This window comes from Carcharhinus amblyrhynchos, chromosome 4 (assembly GCF_965287045.1).
Source record: "Carcharhinus amblyrhynchos chromosome 4, sCarAmb.v2.hapA, whole genome shotgun sequence".
NCBI lineage: Eukaryota > Metazoa > Chordata > Chondrichthyes > Carcharhiniformes > Carcharhinidae > Carcharhinus > Carcharhinus amblyrhynchos.
The window spans coordinates 123,837,718-123,863,039 of NC_137327.1; the positions used below are offsets into that span (position 1 = coordinate 123,837,718).

The window sequence follows — 25,322 nt, forward strand, 5'->3', positions numbered from 1 at the left end:
TGCCATCCTGGAGTGTAAATGGGTGTAACTCAGCTACATTTGAAGGTTTTAAGTTGCAGAATCATTTGGGGTTATTTGAGTCAGCGGCACTTTTATAAATTCATTTCAGATCTGAATTCTAGACCCATTCTTAGGCACCCCCACACGCACTCTGCCTGAAAAAATATCAAAGCTTCCGAATTGCGCTGCACAAGCCTACGGGAGGGCTTAACGTGCCCAAAATCCTGCAGCTTTGATGGGTGTGTCCAACTGCGCATGCGCAAAAAAAGTGATAGAATGCGGCTCCCCTGCCACATCATTCTTGGGCCAGATAATGCCTCCCCCCAGCCCCCACAGACATTGCCCCACCCCCACAACATCACTGATCCCACCCTTTCCACCACTCAGACCGATCGTGGGTCTCTCCCCCTCTTCCCCTTCACTGGTCTCAGGCAGAGTGGTAGTGGACCCCCTTCCCACCACCACCCCCCCCCCCCCCCCAATCTTAAGCAGAGAACCTTCGGACACTCGGTACTAACTGGAGCACCCAAATCGGACTTTTACAGCACCGATTTTGGATGGGCAAAAGAGGTGGTAAAGAGGGAAGTGCCACCAAGGTTGGGTGTGCAGCCTATTATGTCAATTTAAATGCATGCAAATACATTTAAATGGCCATCATGCCTGTTTCGGGTACAATCCCGATTGTGGCCATTTTGGCCCTTGGTAAAGTGGGAACTAGCGCAGAGGCGGACACGGATCGCGCTACTCGCTTCACACCCAACTTTACCAAGCTTTTGCATGCGAAAATGGATGCAACTTGATGGCAAGATCGGTCCCTGGGCCTCTGGACTACTAGTTCAGTGACAATACCACTATGCCACCACCTCCCCATAAACTGTGTTAATATCTCGTCAGGTCATTAAAAGCTTGGGATTGAGAGGACAGGCTGTAAAAAGCTCTCAAACAACCAGAGTCTGAAAATGATAGAGGAGCCTATGAGCAAATCTTTGAAGATTCAGCCCCAGGAAAGTTGCATAAATCTTTGCAAATAAAGACTTGCATTTCTATAGCATTGATTGCACGTTGGCCTCACAGTGCAGGGACCTACATTTAATTCTGACATCAGTTTTCTGTCTGAGTGGAGTTTGCATGTTCTCCCCGTGTCTGCGTGGGTTTCCTCTGAGTGCTCTGGTTTCCTTTCACAGTCCAAAGATGTGCAGTTCAGGGGGATTGACAGAGTAAATGCATGGGGTTACTTGGATAGAGTGGAGTGTGGACCTGGACAGGATGCTCTGGCGGAGAGTTGGTGCGGACTCAATGGGCTGAATGGCCTTCTATGATTCCAGTCACTGCCTAAGTGCAAAGAAATACCGCAATCAATTTCTGCACAGCAAGCTGAATGTGAACAGGTGATCTGTTTTTAGTTATAAAAGTAAAATACTGTGAGTGCTGCAATCTGAAACAAAAACAGAAAAATGCTGGTAAATCTCAGCAGGTCTGGCAGCACCTATGGAGAGAGAACCAAGCCAACGTTTTGAGCTTAGATGACCCTTTGTCATGGCTCTGACGAAGGGTCATCTAGACTCGAAACGATGGGCTGGATTTTACAGCTTTGCTCGGGCGAGATTGGAAATTCCTGCTTGAGGTCAACGGAAACTTCCATTGTCGGAACCTCGCCCACTCTGATACCGTGGCAGGCAAAGTGGTAGAGTTCCGGCCATTGGCACCACTCCCTCTCTCCACAGACGCTGTCAGACCTGCTGAGATTTTCCTGTTTTTGTTTTCAGTCGTGTTGGCTAAGGGATAGATAATGGGTCAAGAGACTGGCAAAAAACTATTCAAAATGCTGCTGTGGGATCATTCACGGCCGCCTCAGAAGGACAGCGAGGGGTTTTGGATTTAGCATGTCATCCGAAAGCTGACCCGGCCCACAGTGAAGTAGCCCCTCAGGGAGTGCCAGCCTCGGTTTTGTGTTCAATCCTCTGGAGGTGGAGCCTGAAACTGCAACCTTCAAACGAAAATGCACAGAGAGAAAAAAAATAAAGCTGAGAGTGGCTGTCCTGGAAAAGCCGATTGAGAAGAAGGGAGAGCACGTGATCAAGCAATCTGCATAATTCAGTTGCAAGCTGCAAAAAAGTGTAACAAACCCAGTAGTTTGCTTCTGTTACTGAAGTGTGTGCCTTTTCGGTGAGGTCTCCCAGCATGTAACACAAAGTAGGCAGCAGTAAACCCAGTTGCAGCCAAAATGAATGTGCAATGATTAATTTAGAATATTTACAGTTCAGAAAGAACTGTCTATATTTGTTACATAAGGCTAGCGGTGCAAAAGATAAGCTGGAACTCAATCTGCGGGCTTCGATGATATTGATGATATTGACGGAAAGGCTGAGCTGTTTCATTTGGATTCCACTGAAACTCAAGGGTGCCGGTAGAATTTAGTGATGTATTAAAAAGAAACCTTAATCCCTATGAAATTGAAATGAAGTAAAATGGTCTGAGGCAAGATGTGCTCATGCCCAGGACCAGAAGTGTGTTAATCAACAAGGTTATCAGTTGTTAACTGCACAGGGAAGAAGGTAATTACTTGCAGCTTTAGACAGACTGACAACACAGAGACTTTATAAACACTCAAAGTTCCCCCTTATGTTTTACAATGTCGGTGGTATCCCCTCACTTGTCTTGCTGCCGTGAGTTTGTTATAATTCTGTGTGGTATCACAGACAGGTAGAGAGGAACGCAGCTGGGTGGAAATGGGTCTTGTCATCCTCATCATTAATGTTGCCTTCCCTGTTCTTAAAAAACACTGCACTGCCCGTTTCCATGGTGACAAGACATTAAGCTGCCACCCTCCAGCCAACAGGAAGTTTACAGGATTTCAAAGCCCTGTCTGTGATGAGTGTTTATAAAGTCTCTGTGTTGTCAGTCTGTCTAAAGCTGCAAGTAATTACCTTCTTCCCTGTACAGCTAACAACTGATAACCTTGTTGATTAACACACTTCTGGTCCTGGGTAAGAGCACATCTTGCCTCAGACCATATTTACTTCATTTCAATTTCATAGGAATTAAGATTTCTTTTTTATATTTTAACTAAATTTTACCGGTACCCTTGAGTTTCAGTGGAATCCAAATAAAACAGCTCAGTCTTTTCAAATGGTGCAGTAGTTTCAGACTAGGAATGATCTTTGTCAAAGCTTTGACAAAGGGTCATCTGAACAGCCCCTTTCTCTCCTTACAGATGCTGCCAGATCCGCTGAGATTTTCCAGCATTTTCTCTTTTGGTTTCAGATTCAATCATTTGCAATAATTTACTTGTATTCAGAATGATCTTGTTCAGAACGTAACCTCTGTAACTGGAAAGAGATTTACATAGAAATATAGAAGATAAGAGCAGGAGGAGGCCTTTTGACACTTCGAGTCTTCTCCGCCATTCATTACAATCATGGCTGATCATCCAATTCAATAGCCTAATCCTGCTTTTTCTCCATAGCTGTTGATCCCATTCACCCCAAGTGCTACATCTAGTTACCTCTTGGATACATTCAATGTTTTATAATCAACTACTTCCTGTGGTAATGAATTCCATAGGGTCACCACTCTTTGGGTGAAGAAATGTCTCCTCATCTCTGTCCTAAATGGTCTACCCTGAATCCTAAAACTGTGATCCCTTGTTCTGGACTGTCCCAACATTGGGAACGTCCTTCCTGCATCTACCCTGTCTAGTCCTGTTAGAATTTTACAAGTCTGTATGAGATCCCCCTCTGAACTCCAGGGAAAAATATCCTAACCTAATCAATCTCTCCTCATACATCAGTCCTGCCATTATTTACAAATAACACTGGCCCAATCACCTTCTCTGAGTGTGGTACTGATGAATATCTGTGGGTAACTATGTTTATTTCATGTGCTGATGGGAGATGATAGTCAGGGTTACGTCAACCCACTTGGCCCAAACTTTTATCACACCCCACAAATTCTGACAGCTTCGTCAACCTACACTGCCCCGTGAACAACTTAACTATCCATTCCTCAACTGGACTTGTTTACATTCAGTTGAAAGGTAGAAGCTCTAATTTTGTAAACAAATATTCAAGATGGCGACTGGGAAAACTGGGGAGAGGAACATTCTAGTGCCACCTTGTGGTCTATGGCTGCAACAACATTGTGACAGTTTACATGAAATTCAATTGGAAAGGTTGGCGTAGAAACCTGCGGTGAAAAGGTTGAAAAGAAACCATGGTCAAACATTGCGCTGATAGGTTTGTGAACAAGTATTTGCCCTGCACAAGTGTTTTAATAATGTATTTTGAAATATCCAATCCCTGTGCTGGAAAAATAAGAATGGCACATTTGATTTGAGTTGATTTGATTTATTACTGTCACGTACTGGGATACAGTGAAAAGTATTGTTTCCTGCACACTGTACAGACAAGACATACTGTTCATAGAGAAGGAAAGGAGAGAGTGCAGAATGTAGTGTTACAATCATAACTAGGGTGTAGAGAATGATCAACTTAATACAAGGTAAGTCTTAATACAAGGTTGATGGGTTTTTGATAGGAGAGGGGATTAAGGGTTATGGGGAGAGGGCGGGAAAGTGGAACTGAGCAGCGACAGATCAGCCATGATCTTATTGAATGGCGGGGCAGGCTCGAAGGGCTGGATGGCCTACTCCTGCTCCTATTTCTTATGTTCTTATAAGTCCATTCAAAAGTCTGATGGCAGCAGGGAAGAAGCTGTTCTTGAATTGGTTGATACGTGACCTCAGACTTGTGTATCATTTTTCAGATGGAAGAAGGTGGAAGAGAGAATGTCCGGGGGGCATGGGGTCCTTGATTATGCTGGCTGCTTTTCCAAGGCAGCAGGAAATGTAGACAATGTCGGTGGACATGTTGATTTGTTTAGTCACAACAGTGGTAGCCTTACGATTGGCCCAGTTCCTAAGGATGGAGCAACCAGCTTGGATTCCCACTCCTGATTACATTCAGTATCCACTAGAAAGGGTGCCCATGCCTTGGTGGCGGCCAGGATCACCTCCTCACGTGATGCTCACCATAGAACAATGGCTTGCTATTGTTGTCTCAGCTTACATTTGATGAATGGCCAATTGGTCAGGAGAGTAGAGGATTGAAGGGTGTATGCAGAATCCTTATCCAGTCTGATGAGGAGGTCAGAATTGAGAAGGCAATCAGAAGAGGGGGTAAAAAATATTGAGGCCATTACTCAGTGGATACTGTCATTTTCAATGTTCTGTTTCTCAACTTGCATGATAATTTTGCCCCAGAATACCTCATCAACACCAAATAGGAATCAATTCATAAAAACATGACAGTGCAGAAAGAGGCCATTCAGACCATCAAGCCTGTACCATCAACAATCCCAATCAGGCCCTATCCCCATGATCCCACATAGTTACCCTGCTAATCCCCCCTGACACTAAGGGCCAATTTAGCATGGCCAATCCGCCTAACATCTCTGGAGTGTGGGAGGAAACCGGAGCACCCGGAGGTAACCCACAAAGACACAGGGAGCACATGCTGACTCCGCACAGACAGTCACCTGAGGCTGGAATTGAACCTGGGTCCCTGGCACTGTGAGGCAACAGTGCTAACCACTGTGCCACCGTGCTGCCCATGTATTGCACCAACAACTTGCCTTTACATGAGACCATGAGAAGTAGGAGGAGCAGTAGACTTTGTGGCCCCTCAAGCCTGTTCCACCATTGGGTCAAATCATAGCTGACCTTGGATCTCAACTCCACTTTCCCTCACTATTGCAATATCCCATTTATCTCACACTTTGATGTAATGACAGTCACATTGTGTTTTACAGGAGTGATTATCATATTAGATTTGATCCTGAGCTATATAATGAGACATTAAGCCAGGTGACTAAAAGCTTGCTCACAGAGGTAGATCTTGATATGGTGGCACAGTGGCTAGCACTGCTGCTTCACAGCATCAGGGACCAGCAGTCGATTCCCGACATGGGTCACTGTCTGTGTGGAGCTTGCATGTTCTCCCTGTGTCTGCTTGAGTTTCCTCTGGGTGCTCTGGTTTCATCCCACAGTCCAAAAGACGTGCTGGTTAAGTGGACTGGCCATGCTAAATTCTCCCTCAGTCTATCCAAACAGACGCCGGAGTATGACAACTAGGGGATTTTCACAGTAACTGCATTGTAACCTCACAAGCCTACTTGTGACTGATAAATTAACTTTTGATAATTGAAGAAAAAGAGAGAAATAAAGAGCCAAAGAGGCTCAGGAAGCGAATTCCTGAGCTTAAAGTCTTAAAGTTTATTTATTATTGTCACGAGTAGGCTGCAATGAAGTTACTTCGGGCCCAGGTAGCTGAAGGCAAGGCCACCAATGATGAAATGATTCAACTCAAGTTTACAGCAGAAACTAGATTTGGAGGAACGCAGACATATTGGAGAGTTATGGAGCGGGAAGTGATTATCAAGGGGGGGTGGGGTGTGAGAAAATGGAGGGTTTTGAAGATGAGGATTTATCAGTTTCTGTCATGGCTAAACATTCTGAGAAGAAGACTTGTATTTATTGAATGATTCTGGAGGGTGTTCTCGGCACATTCGAGGCAGGGAACCCTGGGAGCTGTAGTGTGAAAGGAACATTGTCCATTTATACTGCACTAAATTTGATATATGAGTACAAGTTACAGCTAATTACAGCCTACCCTTTCCAGCATCAGCATGCTTTCAACAATAAAGCTGTCACAGAGGTGGAAGACGCTGTGTGTGAAATAGGTTGAGCTTTGTATGATGTTTAGGAGCTGTAAGTAAAATGAATTTGAGATGTAACTAGCTCTGTGGGTTCATTCTTCAGCAACCAGCCCTGGCCCCTAGGAGCACATCACAGATATTGCGAGCGGCACAATGATTTAGAGAAAGAGCTTGCATTTCTGTAGCACCTTTCTCCATCTCAAGACATTCCAAAGCAATTTTCGTCCAATAACGTATTATTGAAATGCAATTACTGTTATAATGGAGGAAATGTTGTGGCCAATTTGTGCACAGCAAGCTCCCTCAAACAGGAACTAAAGCATCTCTAACAATCCAGCATTCTCTTGGTCCTGCACTAAGAGTGTCGGCACAGATTAGGTGCTTAAGCCTTTGGGGATAGACTTAACCTGAGAACCGACTAACTCGAAGAACAAAAGAACAAAGAAAATTACAGCACAGGATCAGACCCTTTGGCCCTCCAAGACGGCACCGAACATGCTACCCGACTGAACTAAAACCCCTTACCCTTGTTTGGCACACTAGTCGCTGAGCTGAGGCCGGCACATTCAAATAACATATTTCTGATTTCCCAGACTGTGGTCCACGTCAGGAGTGACTTTAGTAATGTTTATTTGTGTCTCTGTAAATCAGCGGAGAAGGATGGTAGTCACGGAATTACGGATAGTAATTTTAGTGGACAAATATTCAGTGTACTCATGCGGTATTTCTCTGTCAGTTTAAGATGTGTTGACATGTTTATTTAAAGCAGACTCAACTCATCCAATAAAATTGTTGACAGAAGAATGTCATATCAATGCGTTGAGCATTAGGAAGCTAAGGGTTGTGCGAGTGGTCTGGGGCTTGCAAGTCACTGAGACCACTCAGCCTCCAAATCTTTTTAAGTGACATAAAACACCAATAGATCTTCACTTCTGTCTCCCTTAGGTCAGCGAGTCTAAAATCAAAAGATCAATACAAAAGTATTAGCTTCTGACTTAGCTCAGTAAGTGTGTTTTTTTTTCATAACGATTTCCCCTCCGATTTAAGCCCCTGCGATAACCATTGTGGAATCATTTCAGTTATCCAGTCATTCAGTGTATCTGAGCTCTCTCGGAGGTTTTATAGGTCTGACATTCATCGTCGTTCCACAAGGCACTTGCCCTGACAGTTCAGACGATGGATAAAGCTCTATAAGGGCTTCGAATCTCACTGTCAGGTGATGAGTGAATGGAGTCCATGAGGCTACGAAGCCAAGGTTATCAGTTAAACACAGGTGCTTCTTCTCAGTAGTTGAGCACTGATAGATGACAGGGAAACAGATTAAACTTGCTTGCTGGAACAGAATTTCAACCCATGCCCTTTGCTGCTGTGACCAAACATTCTGTAAGATTGTCGAGCTAATAGACAATAGCACGAAAGGTAGGTCTTGCAAAGAATTGTGAAAATTACTTTAGTCGAGTGTGATAGCAATCCTCTTCCAATTGATAATAATTTCATCTCTATTAGGAAAGAAAGTTTTACATTCCTATAGCACCTGCAATATTTGATTTGATCTGATTTGTTATTGTCACACATATTAATATACTGTGAAAAGTATTGTTTCCTGTGCGCTATACACACAAGGAATACTGTTCATAGAGAAGGAAACGAAAGAGTGCAGAATGTAATGGTATAGTGTAGAGAAAGATCAACTTAATGCAACGTAGGTCCATTCAAAAGTCTGACAGCAACAGGGAAGAAGCTGTTCCTGAGTCAATTGGTACATGACCTCAGCCTTTTGTATCTTTTTCCTGACAGAAGAAGGTGGAAGAGAGAATGTCCGGACTGTGTTGGTTCCTTAATTATGCTGGCTGTTTTGCTGAGGCGGCGGGAAGTGTAGACAGAGTCAATGGGTGGGAGGCTGGTTTGCGTGATGGATTGGGCTACATTCACAACCTTTTGTAGTTCCTTGCAGGAGCCATGCCAAGCTGTGATACAACCAGAAAAAAATGCTTTCAATGGTGCATCTGATAAAGTTGCTGAGAGTCGTAGCTTACATGCCAAATTTCCTTTGGAACAACCAAAGCGTCTTCAAGCCAATTAAATACTTTTGAAAGCTAGTCACAACTGTAAGGTGGGAAATGTGGCCATCAATTTACCCACAGAAACAGGAATAATGTAGTGTTTTGATGAGTGAAGGAAAAATATTGGTCAGGACAATAAGAACTGCAAAACGATGGTGTAGAATCCATCAGCTTCACCTGAGGAGAGACAGGACCTTGCTGTAGTACCTAATTAGAAAGACAACATCACGAACAATACTTCCACATTATCAACCTAAACTATCTACTCAAGTTTTGGCCTCCTGAGGTGATAGCCTATTGATATAATCACCAGGCTATTAATCCAGAAACTCAACTAATGTTCTGACGACCCGGGTTCGAATCCCACTACAGCAGATGATGGAGTTTGAATTCAATAAAAAAAAACTGGAATTAAGATTCTGCTGATGACCATGAAACCATTGCTGGTTGCCTAAAACCCCCATCTGGTTCACTAATGTCCTTTAGGGAAGAAAATCTGCCGCCCTGACTCTCAACTGCCCTCGGGCAACTAGGGATGGGCAGTAAATGCTGGCCAGCCAGTGAGGCCCTGTCCCATGAATGAATAAAATTCAGAGGGGCAAGGGTGCTATCAAGTGAGCCGCAAATAGTAGCATGCCGGAGAGATTCAAATCCCATCATGGCCCCTTCCCATCCTATCTCTGGAACCACCTTCAGCTCGACAATCATCCAAGAACTCTATTCCTTCAGTTCTGCCCCCCTACCCATCGCTCATTTTTTTCCAACAGAAATGGCAGAGGTGCCTTCAGCTCCAGACCCTAAGCTCTGGAATTCTCTCCTTAAGCCTCTCCACATCCTTTTCCCCTTTCAGGAATGCTTTAATATCTACCTTTTAGATCATGAGGTAATCCAGAGGCCCAGGTTCATGCTCCTGGGAAATGGGCTCAAATCCCACCAGGGTAGCTTGTGGAATTTATATTCCGTTAACAAAATCCGGAATTACGAGCCAGCCTCAGTGAAGTGATGACCATGAAACCACTGTCAATTGCCATATAAAAACTCGTCTGGGTCAGTCATGACCTTGAATTCAATAAAAGATATCTGGAATTAAGAATCTACAGATGACCATTGTTAATTGTTGGAAAAAAAAACAATCTGGTTCACTAATGTCCTTTAGGGAGTGAAACCTGCTGTCCTTGTCCGGTCAGGTCAACATGTGACTCCAGACCTAGAGTAATGCGGTTGGACCCTGGAATGGCTGAACAAGTCAACTCAGTTCAAGGACAATTAGGGATTGGCAGTCAATGCTGGACCCAACCTGCGAAGCCCATATTCCACGAACCAATAGACTTAAAAGCTTCGGGGCGAGGCTAATTTTTTTTTTAAATTAATTTGTGGGACATGGGTGTTGCTGGCTGACCAGCATTTATTGCCCATCCCTAGTTGCCCTTGGAGGGCAATTGAGAATCAACCACATTGCTGAGAATCACATGTAGACCGGACCAGTTAAGGATGGCAGATTTCCTTCCCTGTATGGGTTTTTCTGACATTTGACAATGGTTTCATGGTCATCAGTAGATTCTTAATTCTGGAACCTTTTTCTTAAATTTCATGACATTGGCGTCAAATTTTATCTGATGACGCTTGTATAAAATGCCTTGGGATATATTACCGTATTATAGTGGCTATATAAATACAGGTTGTCATTGTTGCTTTGTTTGGAGCTGCTGAGTAAGTATAAGGAAGCGAATGCAGCTGATGAACAAATGACGAGGGGCTACACAGTACTCATGAGGAGAGTTTGGAAATGGCAGGAGAGAGAGGCTGGCCTGAGATCTATAACTTGCAGTTTGTTAATTAAAAAGGACGTTTTGTGATGTTGGAACCACCGATTTGGCTGCACAATACTCCCATGAAATTCAGTGCACCAGCTGATCCTGGTGCTTAAGCTTAATGTTCTTTATAAATTTTACTGGTTGCATGCAGTGCTTGGAGCTGTCACCATCCACTCCCCACATCCCCGCTGCCCCCGCGCCCCCCCCGCCCCCACCCTGCCCTGAGAAACATTCCAGTAGAATTTCTACAGGAATACCAGAAATAGATACCGAGCCCAAGCCCCAATCAGAATGTGCTCCACAACAACCGTGGGATTTTATAATTCAGTAGATATAAACTTCAATTGATTTTCACTTTATGGAGAAAGAAAAGCATTTGGTGTAATCCAAAATAAACACGCACGTTTCAGTTTCCGTGGGAATGGTTTCTTTCTCCACTGGAGGAATTGGGCGGCACGGTGGCACAGTGGTGCACGGGGGCCAGGGTTCAATTCCAGCCCTGGCTAACTGTCTGTGTCGAGTTCGCACATTCGACCTGTGTCTGCGTGTGGCTGTCCTGGTTTCCTCCCACACTCCAAAGATGTGCGGGCCCGCTTGAATGGCCATGCTAAATTATCCCTAGTTTCAGGGGATTAGCTGAGTAAATATGTGGGGCTATGGGGATAGGGCCTGGATGAGGTTGTGGTCGGTGCAGACTCGATGGGCTGAGTGGCCTCCTTCTGCACTGTAGGGATCCTATGAATAGGGCTTAAAGAGATATCTGTCAAGTTTCAGGAGCAAGATGGGATCATTACACAGGAATTTGTCCCACTGCTAAATTCACAGGACCCTTTTCTCCGGTGACCCTGGGCACTCATTTGCAACATCTTCATTTTGAATTTAACTTTGTGAGAATTTTTGATTGGGTGGTCAAAATGTTACACTTGTAGTTATTTCACAGCACTAACCCTACAACCACACCTATTGATTTCTGTTACTCCCTGTTGCCAGTGTATGATAATGAGATCCCTTCTCGCATTGGTGGTTATGAGGGAATATTGTGTGTATTTTGTGTTACATCTTGCCAAAGCTTCAATCAATAGACTTTTAGGGAAAAAGATATTGAGCTCTGCAATCTTCAGCAATGATCATAGTCTGGTTTTTGACAGGAATTGCATTTGATTTGTAGAACGCAGTCAGTTGTCTGGCAACATCCGATGTTAACCTCAAATGTTTATCTCAGAATATCCAGAAAAGGAATTCAATCTGAGGTAAATTTGCTGATCAGCAGAAACAGGAATCAATAGAAAGGTTTATAGGAGCTATCCACAACGTGTTCAAGTAGTATAATGTACAAAATGCTATATTACACTGGGCCACGTTCCTTCAGAGTGGATATGGCTCAGTTAGTGGTTCCCTTGCTTTGAATTAAGAGGTTGCGTGTTGAGGTCAAATTCAAGAACTTATGGTGGGATTTCCAAAGTCCCAAGGTCAGAAAATCCCACCCAAGGTGAGCTGATTTTTGCGTGGTTTATATCTTGCCCACTATGATTCCCATAGCAGGCGTGATGGCAAAATTCCATCCTTTGAGTCTCCTAATCTGGCGTGAACCTCCCCAATACACTGCTTTCTCTTTATTCATTCATGGGACATGGACATTGCTAGCTGGGCCAGCATTTATTGCCCATCTTTAGTTGCCCGAGGGTAGTTGAGAGTCAACCACACATTGCTATGGCTCTGGAGTTTGCATGTTCTCCCTATGTCTGTGTGGGTTTCCTCCAGGTGCTCCGGTTTCCTCCTACAGTCCAAAGATGTGCAGGTTAGACACATTGGCCATGCTAAATTGCTCCTTAGGGGCAAGCTAGGGTAAATGCATGAGGTTATGGAGATCGGAGCTGGATGGGATTGTGGTTGGTGCACTCAGGGGGTCAAATGACCTTGTTCTGCACTGTAGGATTCTATAATTCAATGATTCTATGGAGTCACATGTAGGCCAGACCGAGTAAGGATGGCAGATTTCCTCCACTAAAGGACATTAGTGAACCAGATTGGTTTTTCCGTCAATCGGCAATGCTTTCATGGGTATCAATAGATTCTTAATTCCAGGTATTTTTCATTGAATTGAAATTCCATTATCTGCCATGGTGGGATTCGAATCCAGATCCCCAGAACATTAGTTGATTTTTCTGGATTAATAATCCAGTGATAATGCCACTCGGCCATCGCTGTGATGTTGGACTTTCCAGTCGGCCTCCAGTTTCCTGACCAGATGGCACCTTTGCTGCTTGGAAGTGGGCACCTCATGGCAGGCCAGAGGGCCTTGTCTCCAGTCAGGCCAACAGGCCCTCCCCTGAGTGTGGACACAGCCAATGGCCATCATGTACAGAGATTCTGTGCCCCTCTCCCCTCCACCCCTACTACCTCTTCCACCAGTGGTGACCAGGCTGCTGTCTGTTTCTCATTTAAACTTGAACAATTTGTTTTGGTGAGGAGGCACCATCAACGTGTCAAAGCATCCTCTCAGTTATTTGCCCCCTGTTCTCCTCAAGCTGGAAGGCTTCTGATTAGGCCTTCAGCTTTGACACCCCCATGACTCGTTCTTTAATTGGGTGGGGAAACAGTCTCCATGCCAATTCATTGGGTACCCCATAAAATCCCAAAGAATGACAGATTTCCCCAAGGTTGTAGGTTCAGGGCTTGGAAACTGTCCCAATTTCTGTTGTGTACCAGCCCTCCTCACCCATTTTTGGGAAATCCAGCTCATGTTTCCAGTCTCATAGAATCATTGAATTGTTGCAGCACGGTAGGAGGCCATTCAGTCCATCGTGTTTGTGCCGGCTCTCTGAAGGAACCATTCACCTAGGCCGGCATCCCTCCCCCTCCTCTGGGTTTTCTGGCGGCAGAAGCAGCTCACCATTGGCCACCGGCTGGATCTTCCAGACTCGCCAACACCAAATTTGATGGCTTTTTCTGTTGCTCACCAGCCACATCACCAAACTCCTGCCAGTGATAAGAATCAGTAAATCCTGGCCCTGGTGCCACTCATTTGCCTTTTTCCGCTAACCCTGTGCATTGGCTGGATGTGATCTTACCAGCCGTTCGTGCCACGCTCCCACTGCAGCGAGGCTGGAGAATTTGGCGGCTAGCCAAATTTCCGTTCACTGCGGCAGGATGGGAAAATCCCACCGGGGTGAACGGCTGTAACAATTCTTTTCACAATCCCGCTACACTGCAGTGTGCTGCAATCTCTCCCCTTTTAAATAATATTCGGCTCCTCAAGCCTGTTCCACCATTCAGTCAGATCACGGCTGATCTGCATCACGATTCCAATTTCCTGCCTCTAGTCACTAACTCTTAATCCCCTTAAATCACAAAAGCACGAGAAACATCAGTACATCCCCAGCTTGAACAGCTTTATAGGGAGCTACTTTCAGAGCCCCAGTACCCTTTGTTTGGAGAAGTGTTTCCATCCCATCACCCCTGGATGATGCAATAAATAACGTTCTCCCAAAATCACTTCTATTGTCCCCTTCCTAACCGTCATGTTTGACGGACATCAGAGAGAGCGAGAGTATCCAACATGACCTTGTTTCTAGCCGCAGTCAGTTGCTTTATGTATATGGAATCATTAATGTTGCTTAATGTATTGACTGGAATTATTCGAATCAACTGGAGTGAATTATTCACATAGCTGTTATGATTATATGTGTCACCCGGCATATTGACTAATTCTTAACAGTCACATGGTGGGCACTGATCTAATTTTCTCTGGCAAGTATTGCCTTTCACAAGCTCCTGCGATCCTTACAAACCAGAACTCCTTCACCGAACCGAGCTTCAAAATAGGGGACATCCACATGGCCGACTCCTAAGGCCACAGCTGACATTATTAGACAACTGCACATGCATTAAACATTCCAGCCATCTCATCCGTTTATCTTTGTTATTTATGGCACAGAGTAACTCTCATAAAGGGCACACAGATTACTCATAATTTACCCTGTATCGATGCCGAGGAGCTTAAAAGGACACAACAAATAAAGGAGCATTGATTGATGTCAGATGAAGGAGTGTTGACTGCAGTATGTTTTCTATAAGGAAAGTGCTTCATCATAAGGCAACTCCATCTGTATGGGAACATTGAATTGTGAGGAATTTAATTCTCTCACTAATGCTGTACACCCGCACTGCTGTTTGGAAAGAATTTACAGGAGTAAAGGGGCAGTGATATAGTCCCCATTCAGGTCAATGGAGGGCAAGTTGTAGGTGGTGTTGCCCCCAGGAAACAGATCCTTTTGGATGGCTTTGATTTAGAATGTATTATTGTAGGTGCAATAAAACAAAAACAGCCCTCTAACCCTCAACCCTCACTCTCTGTCATACTCTCCATACACCACCCATGCCAACGCATATCACTTCATGTCCCCCTGCTGATCCATTTGGCCCTTCACACCTTCCACGTCAATCCATGCCCCCACTTGTCCCCATGGCCCATTATAGCCCTTAGGTCAACTTACTGCTAAGTCATGCCAACCCATTCTCCGCAGCCATTTTGCACCTTCCACGCTAATTCACCATGAATACATGACAAGCAGACCCTTGGTGAATTGAAATAAAATAAAGTTCTAAGTGCCTATTTCAGGCTTATATAGATTTTTCTAAAAACGCTAATAGATAACATTATATCCCTTCAAGTACTAAATCCCTTAGAAAAACAAACATTTCCTTCAAGTACTCAATCAAATATGAAAACAAACATTTGTATTCATAGCCCTACATCAAAAACAGCTAATCTCTGAATAAACATTTGAATTTAAAGGCCTCCCTGTGATAATGATAGGTTGTGGAAGCAGTCATACAGCACTAATCACAGAATGATAACCTTCAAGTTTATATCAACAAATAATGATGATTTTGCTTCAGAAGTCTAGACGGCCTGGGATTTAAATGACTTGGCAACTGAACAGTTCCACAAAGCTGATCCACATTTTACAAACATTCACGTTTACGCTTGTCAATTCCAAAGGATAACCTGACCACAAGGCTATCCTCCTGCTCCCAGCTTACAAGCAAAAACTGAAGTGGGAGAATACATCAAAGAGAGTTGTGCAATGTTGGTCTGAGGAATTGGATGATCTCCTATGGGGCTGCTTGGAGTCAGTGGACTAGTCAGTATTTAAAAACACTGTGACCAGCCTGAATGAGTACACCACTACAGTAACTGACTTCATGAGTAAGCGTGTAGAAGACAGTGTGCCAAAGAAGCAAATCCGTGTATTCCCCAACCGGAAACCATGGATAAACAGGGATGTCCACTGCTTGTTGAAGTCTAGGTCTGAGGTGTTCAAGTCAGGTGACCCTGACCGATACGAGAAAGCCAGATCCGATCTAAGGAGATCCATCAAAGATGCCAAAAGACAATACTGGACCAAGCTAGTGTCCCAAGCTAGTCACACCGATCCCTGTCAACTATGGCAAGATCTGCAAGATAGAACTGGCATGTAACATTGCTGGCTCCAATACACCCCTCCCGGATGAGCTCAATGCATTCGATGCCCGTTTTTGAGCAAGAGGCCAGCGACAGCATGCCCTCCACCCTGGAAGCCCTGGATGAACCTGGGGTCACCATTGCAGAACAGCTTTCTTGAAGGTCAACCCATGGAAAGCAACTGGCCCAGACGTGCACTCAGACCTTGCATGGATCAGCTGGTGAGGTATTCAACCTCTCTTTACAACAATCTGAGATCTCTGTCTGCTTCAAGAAGTCGACCATCATCCCGGTACCTAAGAAAAGCCAAGCAGCATGCCTTAATAACTATCGGCTGGTGGCTCTGACATCCATCATTACGAAGTGGTTCGAAAGGCTAGCCATGGCACAAATCAATTCCAGCCTCCCAGACTACCTGGATCCACTACAGTTTGCCTGCCACTGCAACAGGTCCACAACAGACGTCATTTTCCTGGCCCTGCATTCAACTCTGGAACACCTAGATATGAAAGACACCTATGTCAGGCTTCTATTTATTCACTACAGCTCAGCCTTCAACACTATTATTCCCATGAAACTCATCTCCAAACCCTGTGGCCTGGGCCCCGGCACCTCCCTCTGTGACCGGACCCTGAACTTCCTAACTCATAGACCACAATCAGTAAGGATAGGCGACAACACCTCCTCCATGATCATCCTCAACACCGGTGCCCCACAAGGCTGTGTTCTCTGCCCCCTACTATACTCCTTATACACCTATGACTGTGCGGCCAAATTCCCCTCCAATTCGATTTTCAAGTTTGCTGATAACACCTCCACAGTGGGTCGGATCTCAAACAATGAGGAGACAGAGTACAGGAATGAGGTAGAGAATTTGGTGAACTGGTACGGTAACAATAATCCCTTCCTGAATGTCAACAAAATGAAGGAGATTGTCATCGACTTCAGGAATTACAAAGGAGAACATGCCCCTGTCTACATCAATGGGGACGAAGTAGAAAGGCTCGAGAGCTTCAAGTTTTTAGGTATCCAGATTACCAACAACTTGTCCTGGTCCCCCCATGCTGACACTATAATTAAGAAAGCCCACCAAGGCCTCTATTTTCTCAGAAGACTAAGGAAATTTGGCATTTCAGCTACGATTCTCACCAACTTTTACAGATGCACTGTAGAAAGCATTCTTTCTGGTTGTATCACAGCTTGGTATGTATGGTTCCTGCCTTGCCCAAGACCACAAGAAACTACAAAAGGTTGTGAATGTAGCCCAATCCAACACGCAAACCAGCCTCCCATCCATTGATTCTGCCTACACTTCCCACTGTCTCAGCAAATCGGCCAGCATAATTAAAGACCCCATGCACCTGAGACATTCTCTCTTCCACCTTCTTCCATCAGGAAAAAGGTACAAAAGTCTGAAGTCACGTACCAACCAACTCAAGAACAGCTTCTTCCGGGCTCTGTCAGACTTTTGAATGGACTTACTTTGCATTAAGTTGATCTTTCTCTACACCCTAGCAATGACTGTAACACTACATTCTGCACTCTCTCGTTTCCTTCTCGATGAGCACTATGTTTTGTCTGCATATTGCGCAAGAAACAATACTTTTCACTTTATGTTAATACATGTGGCAACAATAAATCAAATCAAATCAAATCAAAAACAAAGGACAGTTGACCACATTCACAGGGCACCAGACTTCTCTAAAAAATTAACCTAATTTCTCTGAATTACTCTGGCAGTTTTAGACCTTTCCTCAAATGTCTGAAACTCACAAGTTGCGTTTGGACATCCCAGTAATGATAATGTTCCCAGAATCCCAGAATTTTCCCGTCCTGCCTGCCATGGGAATCGTAGCGGGCAGGACAGGACCATGGAAAGGTCCATTGACCTCGGGCGAGATTTTCCAGTCTTGGGGTGAGCGCGGCTGTGAAAATCCCACCCAGAGTCTTTGAATATTCTGAAGGCACAGGGTGAACAGAATCTTGGTAAGCAAGCTGGTGACAGGTTATCGGGGGACGGTGCGGTTAAGTGAGATGCAGATTTGGTGCTAGTATCAGATCAGCCATGATCTTATTAAATGATGGAGCAGACTCGAGGGGATGAATGGCTTACTCCTGCCCCTTGTTGAGTTGCTCATATGTAAGTCTATCATTTTTCTTCAGGGTGACTTATATGAATGTGTGTTCCCATTGACTGGCAAGAATGAGTTGAAGTAACTTGCGCACTTGGGAAATGACATTCAACTCATGATCAGGATGTTTTTCTGTTCCAGTTATTTTATTTCATACATTGTCCCTCCTTTGGTTCTTTCACACCCATACCAATTATTTTATATTTGTCCATGTTGAACTGTAGCAGCCATCTCCTGTCCCAGTCACTTAAAGATCAAAATCATTTGAATCCGACCACATTGTTCCCATTTTTTCCACTTCCTGTTATTTCTGTGATCTACAGAGAGCTGGAAGGTTGTGTTTATTTATGCTTTCCCATGTCCCTTACTTATTTGTAAATCAGTAAACATCCCAGGATTGACCCCACTGTGCATTGCCAGTAACCTTTTCCCAGCATGAAAGATCTCCATTCATAACTTTCCTGTTCCAATTTTAAAGTAAAATTTAAATCTAGTACCTCGTTTTACCTTCTCGCCTCATCATCAATCAGTAACATGGAGTCTTGACAAAATCTTCTTGAAAATCTCCTATATATCAATTGCGTTTCCTCATTCCTTGTGTTAATAGTATCTTTGAAATATACCAACACACAACTTCCTCCTGATTCTGTTTCAGCACAGCCACAGAGCAAGATGTCCCCTGTTTGGCCTCCTGTCTGTGCTAATACTGTCAATCTCAGTGGGGATAGTAGTCGAGGTTATTGCAATTGGCTTAACATCCCTGGCTTTGGGAGAGTGCAAACATTTTCAAGGCTCTTGTTAATTGCTATCCAATAAATATCTGCTGAAATGTGTGTGTGTGTGTGTGTGTGTGTGTGTGTGTGTGTGTGTGTGTGTGTGTGTGTGTGTGTGTGTGTGTGTGTGTGTGTGTGTGTGTGTGTGTGTGTTGGTGAGTGTGAGTGAGCGTACTTGTGACTGCAAATATAATAAATGTGAGCATGCATGTATGTGTGTGAGTGTTTGTTTGAGTATATGAGTGTGCAAATATGAGGGAATGTGAGTATACGTTAGTTTGAGTTTGTGTGTATGTGTTCGTGAGTGTGTTTGAATGTATCTGTGTGTGCAAGAACAAGTCAATATGAGTGTGTGTTTGTGTGTACGTGAGTTTGTGTTTGTGAGTGAGAGCGTTTGAATGTGTCTGAGTGTAAGTGTGAGAGCGTGTTTGAGTGCATCTGTGAGTGTGCAAGAATAAGTAAAAATCAGTATGTGTTTATGTGCGTGAGTTTGTGCCTGTGTTTGAGTGTACCTGTGTGAATTGAGTGTATCTGAGAGTGTGAGTGAGTGAATGTGGGTCAGGTGAGAACGTTCTGTTCTTAGCTGTCATGCCTCCTCCTACTTGAACAGCCTGCTAACGTTTAATGACCAGCCTAGGTGGCATTGTGATTATGTTACTGAGCTAGTAATCTAGGAGAATGTGAGTTCCTAATCCCACCATGAGAAGTTAAAATTTGTTTTTAAATCCACATACAAGCCGATATCAGTAAAAGTAACCATGAAGCTGTCAGACTGTTGCAAAAAAACCCCAGCTGGTTCACTAATGTCCTTTTGAGAAGGAAGTCAGCTGTTCTTTTTTTCCTGTCCAGCCTATATGTGACTCCAGTCCCACAGCATTGCAGTTGACTTCTAAATGCCCACTAAAGTGGCTTAGTAAGCCTCTTATTTACATCATCACATTTTCAAGGTAAATATGGACAAGAAATTTCAGCCTTGCCAGTGATGTCCACACTCAGATAATTGTTAAGTATTTGGAAAACATACAAAGGAGTTACTGGTCTAGGATAGGGTTCCCAGCAGCCATGGAAACCATTCCTTTTGGAGTGACTCGGGAAGACTGATGGGAAAGGAATGTAGTTTATTACAGAATGCGAAGTAAAATCACTACCGTGATGTAGACACACTAGTCTCTGCCTGGGGCTATCGTTCAGCAGGCCCAGTCCTGGGCCTGTCTTATAAAAGGCTCAGGTAACATATTCCAGCTGGGTGGGCCTATTACTATGTGAACTCGTACCGAACAAGCCCCGCTGGGAAATCTATCAGTGATTCTCTGGGAACCTCGTAGGTGTTATCACACCTTTGGTATGAGAGATCATAAAATCATAGAATCGCTGCAGCGCAGAAGGAGGCCATTTGGCCCATCAAGCCTGCACTGACAACAATCCGATCCTATCCCCATGCCCATGTATTTATTCGGTTAATTGCCTTGACACTAGGAAGCAATTTAGCGTGGCCAATCCCCCATAACCTGCACATCTTTGGATTGTGGGAGGGAACTGGAGCACCCGGAGAAAACCCACACAGACACAGGGAGAACATGCACAGACAATCGCCCGAGGCCAGAATTGAACCCAGGTCCCTGCAGCTAACCACTGCACCACCATGTCACCTGCATCTTTAGAGAAGGGGACAAGAAGTACATGGTGAAGAAACAAGAAAGTGGAGTTGAAGCCCCAAGGTCAATCATGATTGTATTGAATAGTGGAGCAGGCTTGACAGACCATATGGTCAACCCCTGCTCCTATTTCTTACGTTTTTGCGCTTTTTCATTTGAAATCAGTGGGTGAGCAACAATTCTTCTTCCTGACACCAAGACGATTATTGATCACTATTTTTCAAGAAAATAAATTGCACCATCATCAAAGTCTTCTGAATGCAAATGACATCATACTGGACCCTCAGGGACCAAATATGGCGCCCAGTGAATTGACTTGCCATTAACTAAAACCTAAAGATTCCTTCAGAGTCTAATTGCTTTTCGTTAGACAAACAGGAAATCTGTATTGTAACATGTGACTCCAAAGATGTACAGGTTAGGTGGATTGGCCGTGTTAAAATGCCCTGGAGTGCAGAGGGATTAGCAGGGTAATGGGGATAAGATCTAGGTGGGATTGTTTTCGGTGTAGGCTCGATGGACAGAATAGCCTTCTTCTGCACTTTAAGGATTTAATGATTCGATGATTCTATGACATTGTAAACTAGGCCCAGGCTATTATGGCCGCCATTAAATTTGTTTTGATTGCTAAAAAAATTGATGTACCATTCACGTGGATGAGATGTTTGAGTAAAAATCTTTTTTTCTCATTGTTCTCCTCAGGTCAGCCTTTCCAACGAGACCAGCTGTGTGGAAGAAATACTCCGGGTTGGTATTTCTCTTTTCTGTCGTAACTCTGCCATTGGGCTTGTTGGAAGTAGCGGGGGAGTATTTGAAACAAAAACAACAAAAATAAAAGCGACATGGTCATATATTAGGTTTTGTTATAGGGTGGTGTGGGGAAGACATGTTAGTCATCCATTAACTGAAGTACAAAATATATAGATTGGTCAGTGCCCTAACTATAGACATGTTACAAGGGGTTACATAATGGATTCCACCCCTTTTTTGGCACCGGCTTGCAAAAACATTTTTTTTTTACAATATTGGCTGGCAACCTTCCATTTTCGTTGTGGGTATTTGAGGGGAAGAACACTCCAGCCAGCCAGAAATTTGAAATGTCTCCATTGATGGTGATCTTACCGTACAATGTGTAAAGTTGAAAGTTAATGTGGCAGCTTTAATTTAGCTTTGGAGAAACAACGTGCGACCATCTCGCTGATGAGTGAGGCTGTGATGTTGATGGCGGTTGTTGGGACTGACAGATTAACAGGAAAATAGCCCCAATCCCCATAGCTTTCAACATCACAACACTGGAGATATGAAACACATGTGAAGGTTCAGACTCTCTGCATTACAGAATAATACTATTAACATTGGGTGAACTGAGTTTGCAGCGACATAGGAACAGGAGAAGGTCATTCAGCCCCTCGAGCCTATTTTACCGTTGAATTAGATCATGGCTGATCTGTGACCTAACTGCATATACCCATATCTTCCCCTGATCCCTTAACATCTAAGGCTAACACAATTCTAACAGCGTCAGATCTAAAAATTACAAGTTAAGGTTTATTTATTAGTCACAAGTAAGGCTTACATTAACATTGCGATGAAGCTACTGTGAAATTTCCCTGGTTGCCACTCTCTGGCGCCTTTGCGGGTCGATGCATCTGACCAGCACAGATTTCAGAATGTGGGAGGAAACGGGAGGTAACCCACGCACACACGGAGAGAAGTTGCAAACTTCAAAAGGCAGTGACCCAAGTCAGGAATCGAACCCAGGTCCCTGGTGCTGTGAAGTAACAGTGCTAACCATTGTGCCACCATGCCCGCCCATTTACAGTTGATTGTTTATGAACTGCCATTTTCATATTGAAGTTTCAAACTTTTAATATTCTTTGTGTGTAGAAATGTTTGCTGATATCTCTCTGGAAAAGCCTCGAATTTTTAGATTTGTTTCCTTGTTCTGACTCCCCAATCTCTGGAAATAGTTTCACTCTTCCTGACTTCTGTGTTCCCTTAATATCTTGAAATCTTCCATCAAATCACCCCTTAATCTTTAAATTCCAAGGAATACAATCTTTCCCCATGACTTAACCCTTGGATTTCTGTTATCATTCCAGCAAATCTATGCTGCATGCCCTCCAAGGCCAATATATCCTTCCTCATGTGTGGTTTGTAGAACTGAACACAGTGTGGTCTAAACAGGGCTTTGTTTAGCCATAGCATTACTTCTACCTCTTTTGTTATATTTCTTCAGATCCCAAGGTTAGCACTTTATTCGTCTTTTTGATTATTTTCTGTACATGTCCTTGGCACTTGAATGAACTGTGTAGCTGGACATCCAAGTTTCTTTGAACCTTCAATTTTTTTTGAGCTCTTCATCATTGAGAGAGTACCCTGTTCTATGCTTCTTAGGTCCAAACTAGATTACCTCACATTTACCTCCATTGAAATCCATTCACCACAGTTTGTCCATTCACTTAATCTGTTCATACCCCTTCGTAATTTTCATAGAATCATAGAATCCCTACAGTGCAGAGGGAGGTCATTCAGCCTCTCGAGTTTGCACCAACCACAATCCGATCTGGGTCCTATCCATGTTATCCCACATATTTACCCCACTAACCTACATTTCCCTGGACACTAAGGGACAATTTAGCATGGCCAATCAACCTAACCCACACATCTTTGGACTGTGGGAGGAAACCAGAGCACCTGGAGTAAACCCATGCTGACATGGGGAAAACATGCAAACTCCACACAGATCCAAGCCAGGAATTGAACCCAGGTCACTGGAGCTACAGGGCAGCAGTCTTAACCACCAAGTCACCATGCTGCCCAATTATGTTTCCATTTACCAGAAGAGAAAACGCTGGAAAATCTCAGCAGGTCTGGCAGCATCTGTAAGGTGAGAAAAGAATGATGTTTCGAGTCCAGATGACCCTTTGTCAAAGCTTTGTCAAACCTATGTTTTCATTCACACTGCTTCCTATACGACCTACCTTTATGTCTTCTGCAAACTTAAAAATGTTGCTCTTTATCCTACGTCAAATTCATTAACAAAAAAAGAGAATCGTTCAGGCCCCAGGCAGATCTCTACAGCACACCACTCACCACATCCTGCCAATTAGTGCCTGCACATTATTCCTACTCCCTGTTTCCTGCCACACAGCCAATTTCTTAACCAGGTCAATAGCTCGCTTCAATTCAATGAATATCAATGTTAAAATAGTCTCTTGTCAAGTATCAATTGCTTCCTGGAAGTCCATATAAATAATGTCCATAGACTTCCTGCTGCCTTGGAAAATCAGCCATAATCAAGCATCACACACCATTCTCTCTTCCACCTTCTTACACTGCGAAAAAGATACAAAAGTCTGAGCTCACACACCAACCCATTGAAGAACAGTTTCTTCCCTGCTGCCATCAGACTTTTGAATGGATCTACCTTACATTAAGTTGACTTTTCCATGATGGTAACATTACATTCTGCACCCTCTCCTTCCCTTCTCCCCTGTGTATTGTTTGAACGGCATGCTTTGTCTGTATGGCACGCAAGAAAGAATACCTTTTATTGTATGTCAATACATGTGACAATAATAAATCAAATCAAATCAAAAATTCCCCTGTCCACTACTGCCCATTACCTTCCCCAGGGCAATTAGAGATGGGCAACAAATGTCAGCCATGCTGCTGACACTCATCCCATGAAAGAATAGAATAAATCATCAATCAACTTTTGCCACTCACGTGCAACCCTTTACAAATCTAGATTGGTGCCTCTGTTTAGCTTTCAAAGCATACGTTTATTTGTTCATTATCCGAGGAAAGAAATGGCCATTATTTAATAGCTATATTCCAGACCTGAATTATAGGCAATACCAACAACCTGGATTTAGAGGGCACCTTGAATGTAGCGAAACAGCCTAAGATGCTGATAGGGACATTATCAAATGTTGGCCCTGAGTCACACAGAGGTATTGGGCCAAGTCACCAAAACATTGGTAGATTTTAACGAATGGCTTAAAGGAGAGGAGGGAGGCAGAGTGATTTCGTAAGGGACTTTAGCTGAAAATAGGATTTTGGAGAAATTGATGTTGCGGAAGCGCAGAGGGCAAGAATTAGAGAGGCATTAGTTCGAGCAGGTTAAAGAGACTGGGACAAGACCCTGAAGGGATTGAAAAGAAGAACTTTAAAATTGATAGTTACCGAATCAGGGGCCACTTCAGATCGATGAGCACCAGAATGATTGGGTACATTGTTGTATGACCAAAAATAAAGAACTCCTGGAAAAGTGAAGTTAAATAACAATTTCAACCAATTTGTGAAATGGATGCTTAGATCTTGTTGGGGATTGTATCTATTATTATATCGATGCACACCTAAACTCTGCCTTAGCATGCTTTTGTGATTGTTCCATGCAAACCATAATTCAGGGAAGCCATGTATCAGTATAATAACTTAGCAGTTGATATGTACACAGGAAGCAGGAGTTAACAACAACATTCCATCCATCAATGGTGTTGAAATAGACAAGGAGGAAACTTAAGGAATCTTTGTAACCTTAGTATTTAACATTTTAAGTCAGCAAAGAGCAAATTATTAAAGTCAATAGAACGTTTCTCAGATAATAGCTCACAAACCATGGCTCGCAACATCAGGTTAAAGTATTAACTGCTGTGCTGCCCTATTTTAATCAATTCCAGTGAGAATTCAACAGCT

General features: G+C 43.7%; 1 protein-coding gene across 2 annotated transcripts in view; it reads left to right on the plus strand.

Moving 5' to 3' along the window:
* The window catches only part of aff2 (AF4/FMR2 family, member 2), a 473,840-nt gene that overhangs the window by 247,660 nt on the left and 200,858 nt on the right, over window positions 1-25,322 (plus strand). For both annotated transcript variants that reach the window (XM_080187812.1, XM_080187813.1), the window contains exon 4: window positions 21,321-21,365. In XM_080187812.1, the coding sequence (XP_080043938.1) occupies window positions 21,321-21,365 (45 nt within the window). The remainder of the gene's footprint in view (window positions 1-21,320; window positions 21,366-25,322) is intronic.